The 16,360-nt window shown below is 63.8% G+C and overlaps 1 protein-coding gene across 1 annotated transcript in view; it reads left to right on the plus strand.

The window, feature by feature from the left end:
- SND1 (staphylococcal nuclease and tudor domain containing 1) overlaps positions 1–16,360 on the plus strand; it is a 127,676-nt gene that overhangs the window by 88,623 nt on the left and 22,693 nt on the right. The window contains exon 16 of the mRNA XM_075024491.1: positions 10,010–10,119. Coding sequence (XP_074880592.1) covers positions 10,010–10,119 — 110 coding nt within the window. The remainder of the gene's footprint in view (positions 1–10,009; positions 10,120–16,360) is intronic.

Consider the following 16,360-nt stretch of genomic DNA (forward strand, 5'->3'; position numbering starts at 1 on the left):
AGTTGGGGAGGCTCCGGCTCGGCCTTTCCGCTTAGTCGGCTAATTTTTAAATTAAAGGGGAGGGGGTGGGGAGGGCGCTGGGGCAGCCTGGAAATGGATGGCTCCGGGGGGAGCGCGCTCGCTGCAAGTTATATTTAATCCCCGTTGCTGTGGAGACCGACTGGCTGTCGCCCGCTCCCCGGGGGCTGATTTTGCTCCAAAAAGTTCCCAAAGTGGTGAATAACTCCCCCAGCCCAGGCTGCCTCGGGTGGCCCCGGGGGTCTCCGGAGCTGTTGGGGGTCCTTGGAGCGACTGGGGACCTGCTGCGGGCAGGGTGCCCGTGGGGTGCAGCGGGCACCGATGGTCTGACTCACCCCGGCCACCTCCTTTGCCACCTCCGCGCTGCCCTTCGCCAGACAGCTCAATTAGAGCATTAGAAATAACGAGTAGGCCGATCATCGCCTGTTGCAAAGCTTGGGCTGTGCCCCAGAGCGAAGATTTTGGGGTGTCTGGTGCTGTGGGACCAGTGTGCCCGTGGGCAGCCGCAGCCCTCCAGGAAATGCAGCCGCATCGCTTTGCAGCAGCCTCTGCATCTCCTGGGGTGTCCTGCATTGCACGGGAGCATCCTGCATCACACGGGAGCATCCCAGGTTGCACAGAAGCATCCTGCACTGCACAGGAGCATCCTGCATTGCACATTATCATCCCGTGTTGCACAGGAGCATCCTGCATGAGCATCCTGCGTTGCACGGGCTCATCCCGTATTGCACAGGAGCATCCTGCACTGCACAGGATCATCCCACGTTCCGCAGGACCATCCTGTGTTCATAGGATCATCTTGCATTGCTCAGGAGCATGCTGCGTTGCACAGGACCACCCTGATTTGCACATCCCACTGCTGCGGCGTGCTGAGCTGGGCTAATGGTGCTGCCGGAGACACTTCTCGGGTGCTGGAGCAAATAGTCCCGGTCCCCTTAGCGCTGGGGGAGTACGCAGCTCCTGCTCTCCCCCAGCTTTTCTCCAGGGAGACCTTCCCCAGCTGAGGCTCTCTAATCAAGCTGTAGACATTAATTACAGGCTAAAAAGGCAGGTAACATGCCAATTAGCATAGAAGATGACGCGCCCCTTCTGTCTTCCCCCACTGCAGACCCCGCACATCTGCCAGTGTGGGTATTCCTGGGAATTGGCTGGATTCCTCCCTTCATCCTGACGGCAGTGCTGGCAGCCGGCGTGGCCGATGCTGGCGAGCTCGGTGCATCAGCCCCGTCCCCTCCTGGGCCGGGCAGGCGGGGTGATTCGCCCCCAGTTGCTCCGGCTGGTGCCAAACCTTGAAGCAAGAGCCTGGCATCCTGCGGGTGCAGCCCTGGGGGGTCAGGGTGGCCCCTTCCCCTGGGGCGTGTGGTCACCGGGGATGGAGGTTTTGGCGAAGCCCTGAGCCCGGGAGGGCTGTGCAGGCAGGGCAGGGCTGGCATTGCACCCTGCCGGAGCGGAAACCTGGCGGCAACGGCGCGGTGGGAACCGGTGAGGGTAGGGGTGGGTTGGGAAAGGTGCCGAATTCCCCTGCTCTCCTCGCTGGGAGCCAGCACCTGATGGTTTTGCCCTGCCTGCTGTGTTTTCCCTTTCCCTTTCATCTATTAATTGGAGTGTTGATCATGCTGGCGATTTGAATAACTTCCCAGACCCTGCTGCCACCTGTCCCGGCTGCCCTGGCACACCGTGCCGGGTGGTGCTGGCAGAGGGACTCGCGCACCGCGGCAAGGACGGTGGGTGCCCACCCGGGCGAAGCCCTTTGGCGACAGGGCCGGCGTGCCGCGCGCCGCCATGGCACACCAGCCCGGTGGCTGGCGCAGACGGGCGCTTTCGGGATCCAACCCACATCCTCGGCCACCCCCGTGGCTCTCCGGAAAGCTGCGGGGAGCTGCCGTTGTGTACCGGCGTGCCGTGCCCTCCACCGTGCCCTCCGCCGTGCCCGCGGGAGCTGCCGGGGAGCGGGACGGCGGGGCTGGCACCTCTCCCAGCTCGCGGCGCTGGAAAATTAAACTTTTACCCTGAGTAAGGCAAACTTGGTTATTGAAGCAGCTCTACCTCTAATGAGCCCCACGCAGCCGTGATAAATTATTCAGTGAAACAGCTAATGAAAGGTTAGGTGGCTGGGGGGGCTCTGGGACTCCCCAGACCTCAGTTTTCGGTGGGGGGGGTCACTGCGGTGAACTGCTGGCTGCACCAGGAGGGCGAAACGGTGGCGAGAGGAGAGGGGAGAAGACGGGGGGTCCTGCTGGGGGGGACCCCGCGTGCACCAAGCTGAGCTTACGGGCGGAGCAGCCGGGTTGTCCCCCACCTCTGAGCATCAGCACACTGCGGGGGGGGGTCCCAGCCCTGCCACGGTGGAGCCTGCGTCTGGTTGAGCCCCGCTCCGTGGTCCTGCTCCGGGGGGGGTCCCTGCTCTGTGGTCCTGCACCGTGGCACCCCAAGGCCATCATCCTCCATGGGGCTGCCGGCACATGCCCCAAGCCTCCAAACCTCCTCCCAACCTCTGCTCGCTCCCGGCAACTGGATTTTGGGGTGGCCTCTTGGGTCCCCCCAGCTCCCCATCTGCCATTAACTCTGATGCAGCACCCATGTCCCAGGGGGCTGAGGGCTCCCACCCCACCCGCAGCGTCCCCCCCCCAGCTCTGCACCCCCCCGGGACACCCAATGCAAGTGCTGGTGCGGGCCCGTGACAGAGCAGGGGGTCCCAGCATGGGGGGGTCCCAGCGTGGGGGGTCCCAGCGTGGATGAGGCACCTTCGTCCCCCCACAGCATCTCGCCTCGCCGGCACATTTCATCCTCCCCGGGTGCATCCTCCCGCGTTCCCTTGGCTCGCCTGGTTTTGTGGGGCAGGCGGGGACCTGCTGGGGCGGGGGATACTGCGCTGCGCCCCGCAGGGACGTTGCTCCTCAGCTAATTGATTAATTGCCAAAGTAATTGCATCATATAAAATAATGCGGGTGGATGCTGGGAGGCAGCGGTGGGGCCATGGCACGGCGAGCTGCGGGGCAGCGGTGGCTGGTGGCAGCGAGCCCGGTTTGGGCTTCAGGGCTGGGCGAGGTTGTACCCTCTGTACACACACACGCTCTTTGATTTTTCCTACTTTTTTTTGGTTTTTCCAGCTGGTGCTGTTCCCGGGAGCCGCTCTTGGTGATCCCGAACAGAGCAGCACCGCGGTGGCCGGTGCGGCGCTTGGCTGGTGCTCCCCAGCCCCTCCCCTGCCCGCTCCGCGCGGTGCCATCGCCCATCGCTTAGAGCCAGAAATATGATAAATATCTGCATTTCATCAATGCTTTCCTTTTTTTTATATATATCAAATGCAAATGAGCATCATAAAGAGAAGACAGGTCCCTTGTAAATGTGACTTCAGGGATGCTCTCAAGGGAGCCTCATCCCGTCTTTCCAGCTAAAATATATACGTTTGAGTGCTATAAATATGTGCAAATAGAGAGGCGCTAATTTAATCCCGGGTTCTGCTTTCCCGGCGAGACTCTGCAGCCTGACGCCTTCTTGGTGCGGGGGCCGGCGGCAACGTTAGCAGAATCTGGCCCCGGGGGAGAGCGAGGGGCGAGGGGGGGGCCATGCTGCACCCCCGGCGCTGTTGGGGTATGGGTTCCGCGTGGCCCCAGGGGTTGGGTGCCCCTAAATCTTGCAGAGGAGATAGCGGAGCTGCGTATTTATGAGGTGGGGCTGGAGATAATGGCATTTATCTGTGTGCGCCTGCGAGGAGGCTGATGTATATCGGCGTATACGAGCATCTCCCTGGGGAGCGGCCGTAACTCACCGCCGCTTCGGCAGCTGGGGGTGAGGAGGCGAGATCGGCCGCCGCCATGGGAAGGGGCTGCCCGTGTCCGGCAGCCCACGAGGAGGGGATGCCATGAGAAGTCGTGCAGCCCCGGGGCGCCGAGTCAGGGTATATATCTGCTTTTGGGGGAAAAGGAGGTGAAAATGACATTTCTGCCTGAGTTGCAGGGCAGAGCTGCAGCCCCCTGAGGTTGTGCCCGCTCCAGTCGGTGCCCCTACCCCGCAGCCCACCCCACGTTGGGTGAGAGACCTTTCCAGCCTGAGTTATCCTGTGACGCCTCGGCTTTTGGGAACCAATGTATTTTTAACGTGATTTTTTTGTTTTGCTTCATTTTCTCACCCCGGCTGCTTGCAGTGGGGTCGCAGCCTCGCTGACCGCCCAGGCTGCCGCCGGAGCCGGGGTCAGTCCCATGGGAGCAGCCGGGCATGCCGGGGGTGTTCTCCCCGCCTGCTGCTCGTGGCAGAGAGGATGCTGTGCAGGCAGCGATGCCGCTCGGTCCCCAGGCCCGGTACGATCCGTCACGGCTGAGCTCGACGAGGACAGCGTCACAGCAGCCTGGCTTGTCCCACTGCAGGAGGCAGCAGGGTGGCACCCTTGGGGAGCCCCTTCCCCCCGTGGGGGCACGTCCCGAAGACGTGGGGGTCTGCTCGGGTCTCTGGGCACCGCTGCGTGGCCGTGGGGCAGAGCATCCCCGCCGGCGGGGGATGCGGAGGTGCGGTGTCGGGATGCGGTGACCCCAGATGACGCAGATGCAGTGTCGGGACACGTTGTCCCTAAACAGTGCAGGGACGGTGTCAGGGTGCGGTGACCCCAAATGCCGTAAGTCCCTCCGTCCCAGCCCCTGGGTGCACGGGGCTGCCATGAGCTGAGCATCGCCGCCGGCCGCTGCGCCCCTCCGCCGGGGCCGCGGGCAGGGGGGGTCCCCTCGGCAGCCCCCCGCTCCGGGCTGCCTTAGCAGGAGCCAGCGCGGTTCGGCAGCGCCCGGCCACCTCCCGCCTCCCCGGTGCCGTCTGTTTCCCTGTTCCCGACAGCCTCTATTTCGGTAGGGACTAGTGTTAAAAATACGCTGCGCTCCCACACGGGCTCTGCGGCAGCAGCCAAGTTGCCATCACGACTCGGAGGCCGGCCGCGTGCCTGCCAGCGCCGGGGATGCTGCCCGCGGGAAGAGGCGACGGATGCCTGCCCGTGACTGGGAAGGAGGGGACGGCAGCGGCAGCCCCCCCCGGCATCACCGCCAGCCCCCAGCTGGGCTCCCCTGGGGACGGGCAGCATCGTCCTGCCCGGCACTGCCGGTCGCAACGGGCAGGATCGGGCCCGAAGCTTTTGGGCCGCCCGCCCGGGGTCCGGTGCCGCGGCAGCGACTCGCATCCTGCCGGCTGCCGGCCACGGCGTGGCCGCCGGGATCTGGTGCGGGTCCTCGGCATTCAGGTCTCGCTCCAGCGTGCTGGCCGCAGTTATCGGGTGGTTTTGTTCTGGTGACTGATGCTACCGCCCGGCTCCTCTCCTCCCTTCGGCTCGCCTCCTCTATTTATCCCAAAGTCCATAAATCCTCCCAGAGATCAATCTTTGGCATCCAGCACCGGCACAAGCGCTCCCGGACAGGCAAACCTCGCGTGGTACCATCCCTGCTCCCCGTGCCGGTCGCGGTTATGGCACAGCAAGGGGGGAAAAAGCTGTTCAGGGCCCAGAAATCAGGGCTGGAAAAGCCCCCGCTTCGGGGGTGATGGGAAGTCAGTGGTAAATCTGGGAGATTTTCCTTGCAGAAATTTGAGAGAGGTTTTTTTTATGAGTTCCTCGAGGGAGGGGAGAGGGGGGCCGTGCCGGCGCTGTGCCGTGCCATGCGCGGTGATTGCCCCTGGCTTCTGAGGCTACCCGGTGAGGCCGTGAAGCCAGTGAGATTAAATGTTTATTAGCAGCTTTGTGTCTGTGCCAGGGAGGCCTGGCCCCTCCGTCCTCCCCTGCGGTTTATCCATGGAGAATCAGTGCTCTCATATATATATATATTTTTTATATATATATATATATATATATAATGTCCCTGGCTAGGGGATACCCTGGGATGCCCCAGGATGCTGCAGGAAGCCCTGGGATGCCCCAGGATGCCCAGGGATGCTGTGGAATGCTCGCCCCAGCCCTCGACCTCCATCCTTGCGGGGATGGGGCCAGAGTCGGAGCGTCCTCCGGAGCCCCGGCAGCCGCTTCCTCCTGGTCTCGCTGCTCGGCAAAAGCGTTCGGCAAAAGTGATTTGTAGCGGAGTTCTTTTGAGACCCCGGGGGGGAGCGGTGGCAGCCGCACGCTGCAGCATTTTAAACCGCATCCTTCATCTGCGCAGGTTAATACATTACGGCTTCCCAGGAAGAGCAGCAGACCCGCGGCTTTGGGTTTAGTTATTTTTTTTTTAAAGTGCTTGGTAACTTTGCTGGGCTTGCTTAGCTCCCGGTGAGTGCCAGCAGCCCCCTCCCCTCGCCGTACGGCAGCCGGTGTGTTTCTGGGGCTGAGCACGCTCATCCCATCCTTTTTAGGTTTTCCTTTTCCAAAAGCAGGCTTCGCTCGTGTGGGTTTAGGAGGTGTCAGAGGCAGAGACAGGATCCGAGGTGGCATCCTGAGCTGCTGCACAATCTGTCCCAGGTCGGAGTATTTGTGTGCCGGCATCCCCGGGGCCGGCAGCCCTTCACCACGCTGTAAAAACACTGCGCTTTGCTTTTTTATTTTATTTAAGGACTTGGACACTTCCTCAGCTATTTCTTCAAATTATTTTCTTTAGAACAAAATTGCCGTCGTGGTGCATAACCCCTCGCGGCGGCTCCCTTCCCCCAGCCCCTGCTCTCTCCGCGGAGGAGGAGGAAGAGGAGGAGGAAGGGAAGACACGCTCTTGGCAGCTCTGGCTCCTCATTTCCATCCTCCCAGCGCGGCGCTGGAGGATGCTCCTTGCCGGAGACACCGGCAGCGCGTTTGCACGGGATCCGTGCCGTGGCTGGGATGCGTGCCGTGGCCTCGCCGCAGCTCTGGCGGTGCCGTGCCGGAGCCATGCCCGCCTGATGCCGCCCTGTGCCAGCGTGCCGGGAGGAGGAAGGGATACCTCCCTCTGCTCCTTCCTCCCGCTCACAACTGGGATCCGTCTCTCAGCACGGTGCAGCCGGTGCTGGGCCAGTTTGGGGTCCAGGAGCCGGGGGGCTGCCGCCAAAAGTCCGTCCCCCCCTCTCCTGCCTGCAGCCCCTGGGCTGGAGGGGGGTCCCCTCTCCCTAGGGACCTGCCTGGGGTCTCCCCGGCTGCACCACGGGAGGGTCTGGGTGCTCCTGGGGTGGTCGTGGGTGGGGGCAGCCTCCCAGCTCTCCCGTCACGGCACGGTTCATTACCAGGCTGCCGGTTTCCAGCTCGTTAACGAAGCTCCCTGGATTGCCCGCTCTCCCCACCCCACGTTTTGCCACTTTTTCCAGAAATCTTCCTTTCCTGCCCCATTTTTTCAGGGCAGAGGATGTCAATGCCACCGAGGCTGGGGTCGGGGGCACGGGCAGGGACCCTGGGGTCCCCTCACCCAGGGGGGACCCGGCTGGGTGGGATGCAGGCAGGGCTGGGGGCTGGCAGCTGCCTGCCCTGTCACAGCAGCAAAACTCCTGCCAGATTCCCTGGAAATGTTTTGCTTCCCTCGGAGACAGTGCGGAGGAGGCGGGGTGGAAAAGGAGGAGAAAAGGGGTTTTTGCCTGACACCAGCACTGGGCTCTGTAGTGGCAGTGATGGTGATAGTGGGAGGCAGCGGGGGGGTGGGTTGGGGGGGGGGACAGGGACAGGGATGGGGATTGGGATGAGGATTGGAATGCGACAGGCTTGGGAGTACAACAGGGACAGGGATGGGGATGGGCATGCGATAGGGATGGGGACAGGGATGGGGACAGGGACGTGTCCTCCTGGATTGCCGCCTGGCTTCTGCACCCCCAGCCAGGCGCAGCGGGACCACCTCGGTGGGGTCCCGTGGGAACTGGAGCAGAGCCGGGGTGCGGGGGGCAGTGGGGCAGCATCCCAATGCACTGAAGCAGGGCTGGGGACCCTGCTGAACCCCACAGCAGGGTTGGGGACCCCAAAAGTCCCAGCTGGGGTGGCCGTGCCTCTCCCAGGAGCGATGCAGTGGGGAGAGCCTCAGGGCGAGCTGGGGGTCCCACAGCCTCCCTCCCCTATAGCCCCCCCACCACTGCCCCCAGTGCAGGGGGTTTATTTCAAGTGATGCAAATCACCTGATTTAATTGTAAGCTAAATTGTCGGGCAGGGAGCCGTCATTTCACCGAGTGCTCCTCATCCTCTGTGCTTGCTCCGAGTGGTGAGCCTGCCCCAGTTCCCCATCTCGGGGGTTTGCGGAGGGGGGGGCACGGGGCTCCTTCCGCCTGCGTTGGGCGTTGCTGGAGGACAGCTCGGCACTTCAGTAATGTGCGAAACCAGCACTTCGGAAATTATTATTTAATTGCTTAAGCGAGAGCCTGGTCTCCCTTCCCGGGTTTGGTGCTGCGGCCCCGTGTGACGCTGGTGGTGCGGTGCCAGTGGTGCGGTGAGATGCCGGCAGTGCGGACATCACCACAAGCTTTCCCGGAGTGACCCTGGGTGTTCCCGGCCGGAGCAGGGCAGCATTTTATCCCTGCCACCTTTGCGGGTGCCAAGCCGGTGGGCACTGAGCTGTGCTGCCGTTCTGGCAAGCTGGTGAGTGCCACCGCTCCAAGCACCCCAGTGCCCAAAGCAGCCCCCAGGTCCCTGGCACAACCGGGGGTCCGCATGCTGCCGGACCTCAGGAACCCCTCAGCCGCCGGTAACGTGTGTGCTGGGGTCACCCACAAAGTGCTCGGCAGCCGCTGTTCCCCCGGGCTCCCTGGAAGGTCAGGGCTGCCATCCTCATCCTCATCAGCACGTGGCCGGTGGGGAGCCGGGCTGCGGCATCCCCGGTTGACGGCAGGGCCGGCGAGGTCCCCGATTCCCTTTGCCGTCAGCTGTGCCGCGGGCGCCGGGCTGAGCCTCGCGGTGAGTTTTCCCTCCCACCTCCCTCGCCGAGACGTGAGAATTGCTGCTCCGTCACAGACCGAGCGCTCAGGCAGCCGCTCAGTGTAATTCCCGGCACTTCATTAATAACGAATTATGTAAAATAAAATTAATAATGCAGGACTTCCCAGTTTAATAATCTGTGCCACCGCAGATGCTGGCAGCACTTTGCCAAAGGGGAGCCCGGGGTGGTTATCCCGGTTTGCAGGTGGGGAAACTGAGTCAGAGAGAGAGGGGGTCCGGACGTGGGGGTCCGGCTGTGGTCCAGTGTGACCGCCGCAGTGCTCAGCCTCCTTCCCTCCTGGTTTTTTTAAGTATTTTAATTTTTAGTGATGGTTTACAGGGCTGGGGGGAGGGCTGGGGCTTGACCTGCCTCCGTGGCTGTAATGATATGGCAGAATTAATACCTGCTTATCAGGGGCTCTCGGTCAGAGCTATCGGCACAGGCGGCTAGTACGGTTAATAAGAGCAGCCCGGAACCACGCGCGGCTGCTAAGGCAGCTCGGGGTCCTGCCGGCTCCCCCCGCGGCAGCTCCCCGTGGTGGGGTGCGGGGCTGCTCTGCCGGGGACGTTGCACGGGGGCACCTTGCACGGGGGGGGATTTTGCGCAGCTGGTGCCTCCGGTGCTGCAGGGTCTGTACCACGGTGGGGTTAATGGTTTCTGCGTGGTCCGAGGAGCCTGGGGGTCCCCGTGGCATGGTGCGGGGGGGGTGTCGCACCCCAACTGCACCCTGGGGTCCCCAAAAACCCCTGGCGAGGCCGGCTGCAGCAGGGAGAGACCCAGGCGAGACAGCTCCTCTGGCAGGGTGGGTGGTTTGGGGACAGGGACAGGAACGGGGGGTCCTCCCTGCCCCCGGCCTGGGACGGAGCAGGGAGCCCTCCGCAGGGAAGCTCGTCCCCGTGTCCCCATCCCTGCCGGCTCTTTCCCTGCTCATCCCCGTATCCCCATCCCTGCTGGCCCCAGGGCTCTCCCAGGCTCTCCCTGCCCCAGTGCCGGGGAATTGCCAGCACGTGGACCCTCCTGTGTCCCAGGAGCCGGTCACATCCCACCTGGGCTCCGGTGGCCCCTTTCCTCCCCAAAACATTTTTTTTCAGGTGACGTCCCCAGCAATGGCACGCGGTCACCCACTGGCTTCCTCCAAGCGCCTCACTCTCCTCTTCCTCCTCTTCCTCCCGCAGGCATCGAGTGTCCCCGGGGAGCCAGGAACCTGCCGGGGCTGGTCCAGGAGGGCGAGCCCTTCAGCGAGGAGGCCACGCACTTCACCAAGGAGCTGGTGCTGCAGCGAGAGGTAGGGGATGCTCGGCGGCGTGGGGGCCGGGGGGCCGCGGCACGCCGGCGGGGTGCTGGCGCGGGAGGGGTCGGCGATGCCCGTGGGGCACGGATCTCGCCGGAGGGCTGCGAGCCGAGGCAAAGCTGCTGAGCCGCAGCCGCCTCGTCCCCGGTCTCTGCAAGCGGTTTGGTGCTCCGGGAAAAGCCACGCGGACCCGGTTCGTGGCGCCGGCAAAGCCTCCCGCGGTGCCGGGGCCGGATTTGGCCCCGTTCTCCTCTCTGAGGCTCTCGTGTTGGTGCGTCGTGGTTTCGCCGCGGTGCCGGGGCCGGATCCTGGCAATGCCCTGGCGTGCAGGGCTCTGAGCCGGGGCCGTGCAGCTGGCTGTGCCGGGGGGCTGCCAGGGCAGGGCAGTGCCCGTGGGACCCCCGTGCCTGCAGCTCCGGCACTGCTCGGGGGCTGCGCCGTTGCCGCGGCAGGTGGGAGCCGTGTGCCGCCGGCCCTTACACACCGGTGATACCGAGAGCATCCCCGGGCGTTCGCAGCCGGTCCATAAATCGCCGAGACGTTGTGTTTGCTCTGCCCCTAAATCTGCCCTCGCTGAAGGCAGCGATGGGAAAGGCGATCGGCGGCTTGCCCCGGTGGCAGCACTGGGCAGGGGACAGGTGGGGACAGCTCTCTGCTTTTCTCTTTTCTTTTCCTTTTCCTTTCTTTTCTTTTTTCTTTTCTTTTTCCTCTTTTTTCTCTTTTCTTTTCTTTTCTTTTCTTTTCTTTTCTTTTCTTTTCTTTTCTTTTCTTTTCTTTTCTTTTCTTTTCTTTTCCTTTGCCTTCCCTTTGGCTTGGTTTATTTTATTTTATTATTTTTATTTTATTTTATTATTTTTATTTTATTTTATTTTACTATTTTTGGTGGAAATCAATACTGAATCATGGTCTCTGCTCTGAACGTGATGGTGGCTGTGGCTCTGGTTCACTGCATTTGCCTGGCGTGGCCCTGCCTTCGCACTCCTCCATGCTGCCAGTCCCACACCAAGGAGGACTGGGGAGGACTGAGGACCCCACTCTGGCCCCCAAGCCCCCCACCTCCGCGGTGGGGAGCCAGGCCGGGCTGTGCCGCACAGGCAGGACATCTCCCGCTCTCCCTGCTCCCGTGGCCGCATCCACCTGGAGCAGTCCTGCCGGCTCGGCGATGGAACGGCACAGCACAGGGGACTGCGGGGGGGGGCTCCGGCTTGGCAGAGGGGGCCGCATCCTGCTGGGTTCTGGGCAAGGCTGCTGCACGTGTCCCAGCAAGGCTGCAAAAGCGGTGACCCCGAAAAGCACCTGGCGAATGACGCCTGCAAAAACCAGGCGAGCAGGGAGATGATGCTTGCAGAAAAGGAAAGTGCAGAGGAAGCAGGACGCGGCGTGCGGCCGTGCCGGGGGGGCTCCGTCACCCGGGGAGGGAGGTTTGCTGCTGCCTTGAGGGTGAGGAGGGACGTACCCTGCGCTGGGTTGGGGTGCAAATGGGGCAACCCCCCCCAGCAGCCGCCTTGGCGAGGGTTTGTCCCACTCCAGGACAGCTCCGGTGGGAAGGGGCAGCCCAGGATGCCGGGTCCCGCAGCTGCCCGCTGCGCGGGGATCCCGGCTATTCGGCTGAGGAATACAGATGGCTCCACCGCGCATCGCTGCCCTTTATGCCCAATCCCAGCCGTTTGGTTTAAATTGGGTGAGGAACTCGTTTTCGCAAGGGCTGCGGGCCCAATCCCCCTCCATGGGTTTTACCCATCCTCTGCAGCAGCCACGGCCAGCCGGAGAGCTCTGCTCGGCACCTGCCTGCGCCGGTGCAGCACCGCGGCGGAGCAGCGTTCGGCGCCTGCCGGCGGAGCGGGAGGGTGCCGGCAAACGGGCCGCGGTGGCTGCGAGGCTCTGCCGGAGCATCACCTCAGCCGGCAGCACCTCCTCCTCTGCAGCCGTCCTGGCAGCACCGGCGAGGCAAAGCCACCGATGGCCACGCTGTCGTCCCCCCGTGCTGCCTTCTCCGCTTTGGGGTGCCGTGGGAATGGGGTGTGCTGGGGTAGAGCCGTATCGGGGCCCCTCCGCGCAGGTGGGGTGTGCCAAGGAGGGGAGTTAGAGCAGATCCAAGTCCTCTGCAGCGGTTCGCGTCACTCTCCGCGGGGCTGTGAGGTGTGATGGATGTGCCGCGGATGCAGGGTGGATGCCGGGTGGATGCTCAATAGATGCGGGACGGATGCGTGGTGGATGCACAGTGGATGTGTGGGGTTGCACGGCGGGTACGTGGCGGATTCAGAGCAGATGCAGGGTGGATGCGCGGCAGAAGCACACTGGATGCACAGAGGATACATGGTGGATGCACGGCAGATGCAGGCTGGATGCACGGCAGATGCAGGGTGGTTGTGTGGGGTTGCACAGCAGAAGCACAGTGGATGCGCGGAGGATGCAGGGCAGACGCACAGCAGAAGCGCGCTGTATGCACAGCGGCTGCGTGGCGAACGCCGGAGCTGCCACGGGCAGCAGGGCCGACGCAGCACCTTCACGGCACCGGCGCGAGGCCCGTCCGCGGGCAGGCTTCTGGCAGCACCGGCAGGGCCCTCGGCCGGAGCAGGCGACGACCTTGCATGGCCTCAGCTAATACTAATTACATAAATTGCCCTGCAGGGGAGTAGCTTTCTCTTCTCAGCTGAAAAACTGTAAATTGCTTTCTTTTGGTCTGCTGAAGGACGAAGCATCCAGGTGGCCGGCAAGCTGTGTGCTGGGCACCCCCGGCCGGCGTTCCCGGCAGGAGGGACGGGCAGCTCCCGGCTGCTCTCGAGGCTGGCGGGTTTGGGTGCTGCTTTGTGCTTTTCCTGCCAATTCTGCTGGGGAAACGCGAGTGCTGTGGCCGCATCCTGCAGGCGAGGCCAGGTCCAGGGGGGACGAGGCCGGATCCGAGCCGCCGAGCAGCCGGGGCGTGCGCAGGGATTCGCCGCGAACCTGCCTCCCGTCTCTGCCTTCCCCCTCCCCGGTTTGAATGTGCTCTCATTAAGGTCTCTTGATATTAAAATTCACTAACTCATGCAACTTCTCTGATTGAAACTTCTGTGTCACCAGAGCGCGAGATCCATTTTGTGTAATTACGCCGTGATTCATAATTTCAATATAGGATAAAAAATGCCCTCCGCAGCCTTTAGCCATCTCCCTGAGTGACTGTCAAGATAAAACTCTGCAATTTATGCACAGATGACTTTGCTCTTCCCCACTCTCACCCCTTCTCTTCACCCGCTACATTTACACCCTCGCATCGGTGTTGTTGGTAATTCCATCTCTCCGTTTAAATTTGCCGTCGTTACCAGGCGCGGCTTCACCTCCTCCCCGTCGTGGCCGGGCAGCGTGGGAGCTCAGCCCCCGTCGACCGCGCAGACCCTTGCCCAGTCAAGGTGCAGCCGTTTGCGGTGGCGGATGGCGGGATCTGATCCGTCATCAGCTGCCGGCACCGCGTGGCAAGTGGGTGCCGCTGCTCCGGTGCCCGTGGCTGCTCGGCACAGGGGTTCCTCCACCGGCTCGTGCGGAAACGGAGCGGAGGGTGCCCTTTGCTTTCGGGGAGGTTAAGTGCTGCCGTTTGTATCCCGGTGTGACTAAATGAGCCCCTCCGGCAAGCGGGGGGCTCCTGGCGCAGGGCACGGACCCGCTGCGGTGCCGGTGCGGGATGGCACGTGGAGAGGTGGCACCTTCCTCTTGCCCCATCCCGGGGAGCTGGGGCAGGAATGGGGGGGCTGGGGCAGGAGGAGGGAGCTGGGGCAGATAAGCTGCCGTCTCCCCGGCAGAGCCTGGGGGATGGCAATGTGAGCGAGGAGATTCTCCGCTTGGGCACGCTCAGCCTCTGCGCTGTGGCCTCCTCCTCCTCCTCCTCTTCCTCCTCCTCCTGCCGAATGCCGCCTCGCCTCCGCTGGACGAGCCCAGGACCGTGAGGACAGGGCTGGCCGGGCCGCGCTGCTCACCCCTCTCTGCCGCAGCCAGCGGGGCACAGGATTGCACCCGGCCCCAGCAGCGTGCGGCTGCATCCCGGCCCCTCGCCGGCTGCGGCTGCCCCGTGGCACGGGGATGGGGACGGGATGCCGGCGGGCTGGGGTCCAGGACCACCCCGGGCTGCGGATGCAGAGGTGGCCGTGGCTGCAGATGCAGTTGTGGGCACAGATGCAGATGTGGGCACTGATGCAGATGTGGCTGTGGGTGCAGTTGTGGGCGTGTGTGCGGATATGGGCACAGATGCAGATGTGGGCACTGATGCAGATGTGGCTGCAGCTGCAGGGCAATGCAGCCGGCTGTGGGGGTCGGGAACAGCAGGAGCCTGTGCCCACCCGAAGTGCCGCAGGGACACGGGGACGCGGCAGGCATCTCCGTCCCTCCTCGGCGTCTTGCGGCGTGCGGCCGGCTGCCGTAAACTGCTGACCCGCGTCCCAGGGGCATCGCTCTGCTTCCTTAGCACATCCTGGAGGCTCCGGCTCAGCCGGCGCTCACCGCCCCGCACCAGCCAGGGCCTGTCACATCCCATTACACTTGCTCGCCCGCCTGCCCGCCTCCTGCCCGCTTTCGGGGGGTCCTGCCCACCTCTGCCCATCGGTGAGGGGAAACTGCCATCGTGGCTTTCGCAGCCCCCCAGAACCTCCCAGCCCCTCAGGGAAGGCGGCTGCCCCAGGGTCCTGAGCCCCTCGGTGCCGGCACGCCGGCACAAACGGTGCCACAGGCAGCCGGGACGGCACAGCGCGGGCGCTTGCCCCCCACCCTCGGCTTCACTGCCTCCCCGGCTGTGTTTCTCCTTCCTGCGTCGACCCCTTCAGTGTTTCGCCCCATCTGGCCTCGATGCACGTGGAATTTCGATCGGGGCTCTAACAAAGCCGCAGCTGCTGGCTCGCCGCTGCCCGGGCTGAGCCGAGCGGGGTCTTGGTGCTGGCAGACACTGGGGGGGGGCCATGCTCCAGCCGGCCCCCATGTCCCCTCCCGGTCCCCTCCCGTGGTGCCGTGAGAAGGGTGCCGGCTTTGACCCCCAACCTGTGATGGATGTGGCACATCACGGCGGCTGCTGTGGATCTCACCCTGCTCCGGGCACGGCCGATGGCACCGTGCCGGGGGTCACCAGCCCGGGAGGAGGGTGATGCCGGTAGCACCGGGGCGGTTGAGCCTGGCCGGCGCGGTGGGCAGGGCTGCGGGTTGCCCGCTGCCACGCTGCTGCTGCTGCTGCTGCTGCTGCTGCTGCTTTTCATCCGGGCAGGGCTGGTGCTGCTGGGGTTCCCGGGGGACAGAGGGGTCTGGTTTGGCTCACGCCTTAATCAGCCGCTTGCAAAGCCGGCACAGCATGGCCGAGAGGCTGGGGCAAGGGTAGGGTGAGGCCCGTGCTGCTAGCTCTGCATTTTGGGGTGCAGCTGGGGTGGGAGCCAGGTGTTTTGGGGGAACCTCTGTAAGGGGGTCAGGACCCAAACAGCACTTGGGGACATTCCCCAGACCCTTCTTTCCGAGCCGCGGCAAGGTGTGCACGGTGCCCGGCTGGCAGCGGGGTGGGGGTCTGCCTGTACCCCTCTGCCACGGGGCCGTTGGCTGGAGGAACCCCCAAATTCGCCGGTCCCCACAGGGTGCAGCAGCCAAGTTCCCCGAGACTGCGGCAGCTTAATCCCTCCTCTGAGGATGTCGGCTAAATAGGGTGGCTTGAATAAATAAAAAATCCCCCGAGGAGGATTAAGGCGCTGTGATCCCAGGGAGCTGCCGGGGAGGGGAGAGGGTGATGGGCACCTTCATTTCAGATTCGCTCAGGACGGCTCCTGCCACCGTGTCCCCTTGCCCCGCTCGGTGCTGCCACCCCGGCTTGGCTTTGGGGTTTGGTGCCCACCCACGGTCCCGGTTGTCCCCAGGCACGATGGGGCTCTTGAACCATGGCAGCTCCCTCCCGGGGCGCAGGGGTGGGTGCTATCCTTGTTTGCATCCCTGCTTCTTTCCCGGAGCGTGGGGGGGTCCCGGGGTGTTGCGCAGAGGCTCTCTGGAGGGTGATTCCCTTCGGTTTCCACGGCAACCGGATGATGGGGACATCCCCCATCGTCTGTCTGTCCATCCATCCATCCATCCAGCGCATGGGGCTGAGCCGCGTGGCCAGCGGATGGGGCCGCCCCGTGGGGAGCTGGGGGGGGGGGGCAGGTCACAGCTCCAGCCCCCCCCAACCACCCTCCGTGCAAAACCCCCCTGGAGCCATAACTGTGGGAAACGGGCCCAAAACACCCCCTGTCCCCCAGGCTGC

Source organism: Buteo buteo, chromosome 4 (genome assembly GCF_964188355.1).
Source record: "Buteo buteo chromosome 4, bButBut1.hap1.1, whole genome shotgun sequence".
In the NCBI taxonomy this organism is placed as follows: Eukaryota; Metazoa; Chordata; class Aves; order Accipitriformes; family Accipitridae; genus Buteo; species Buteo buteo.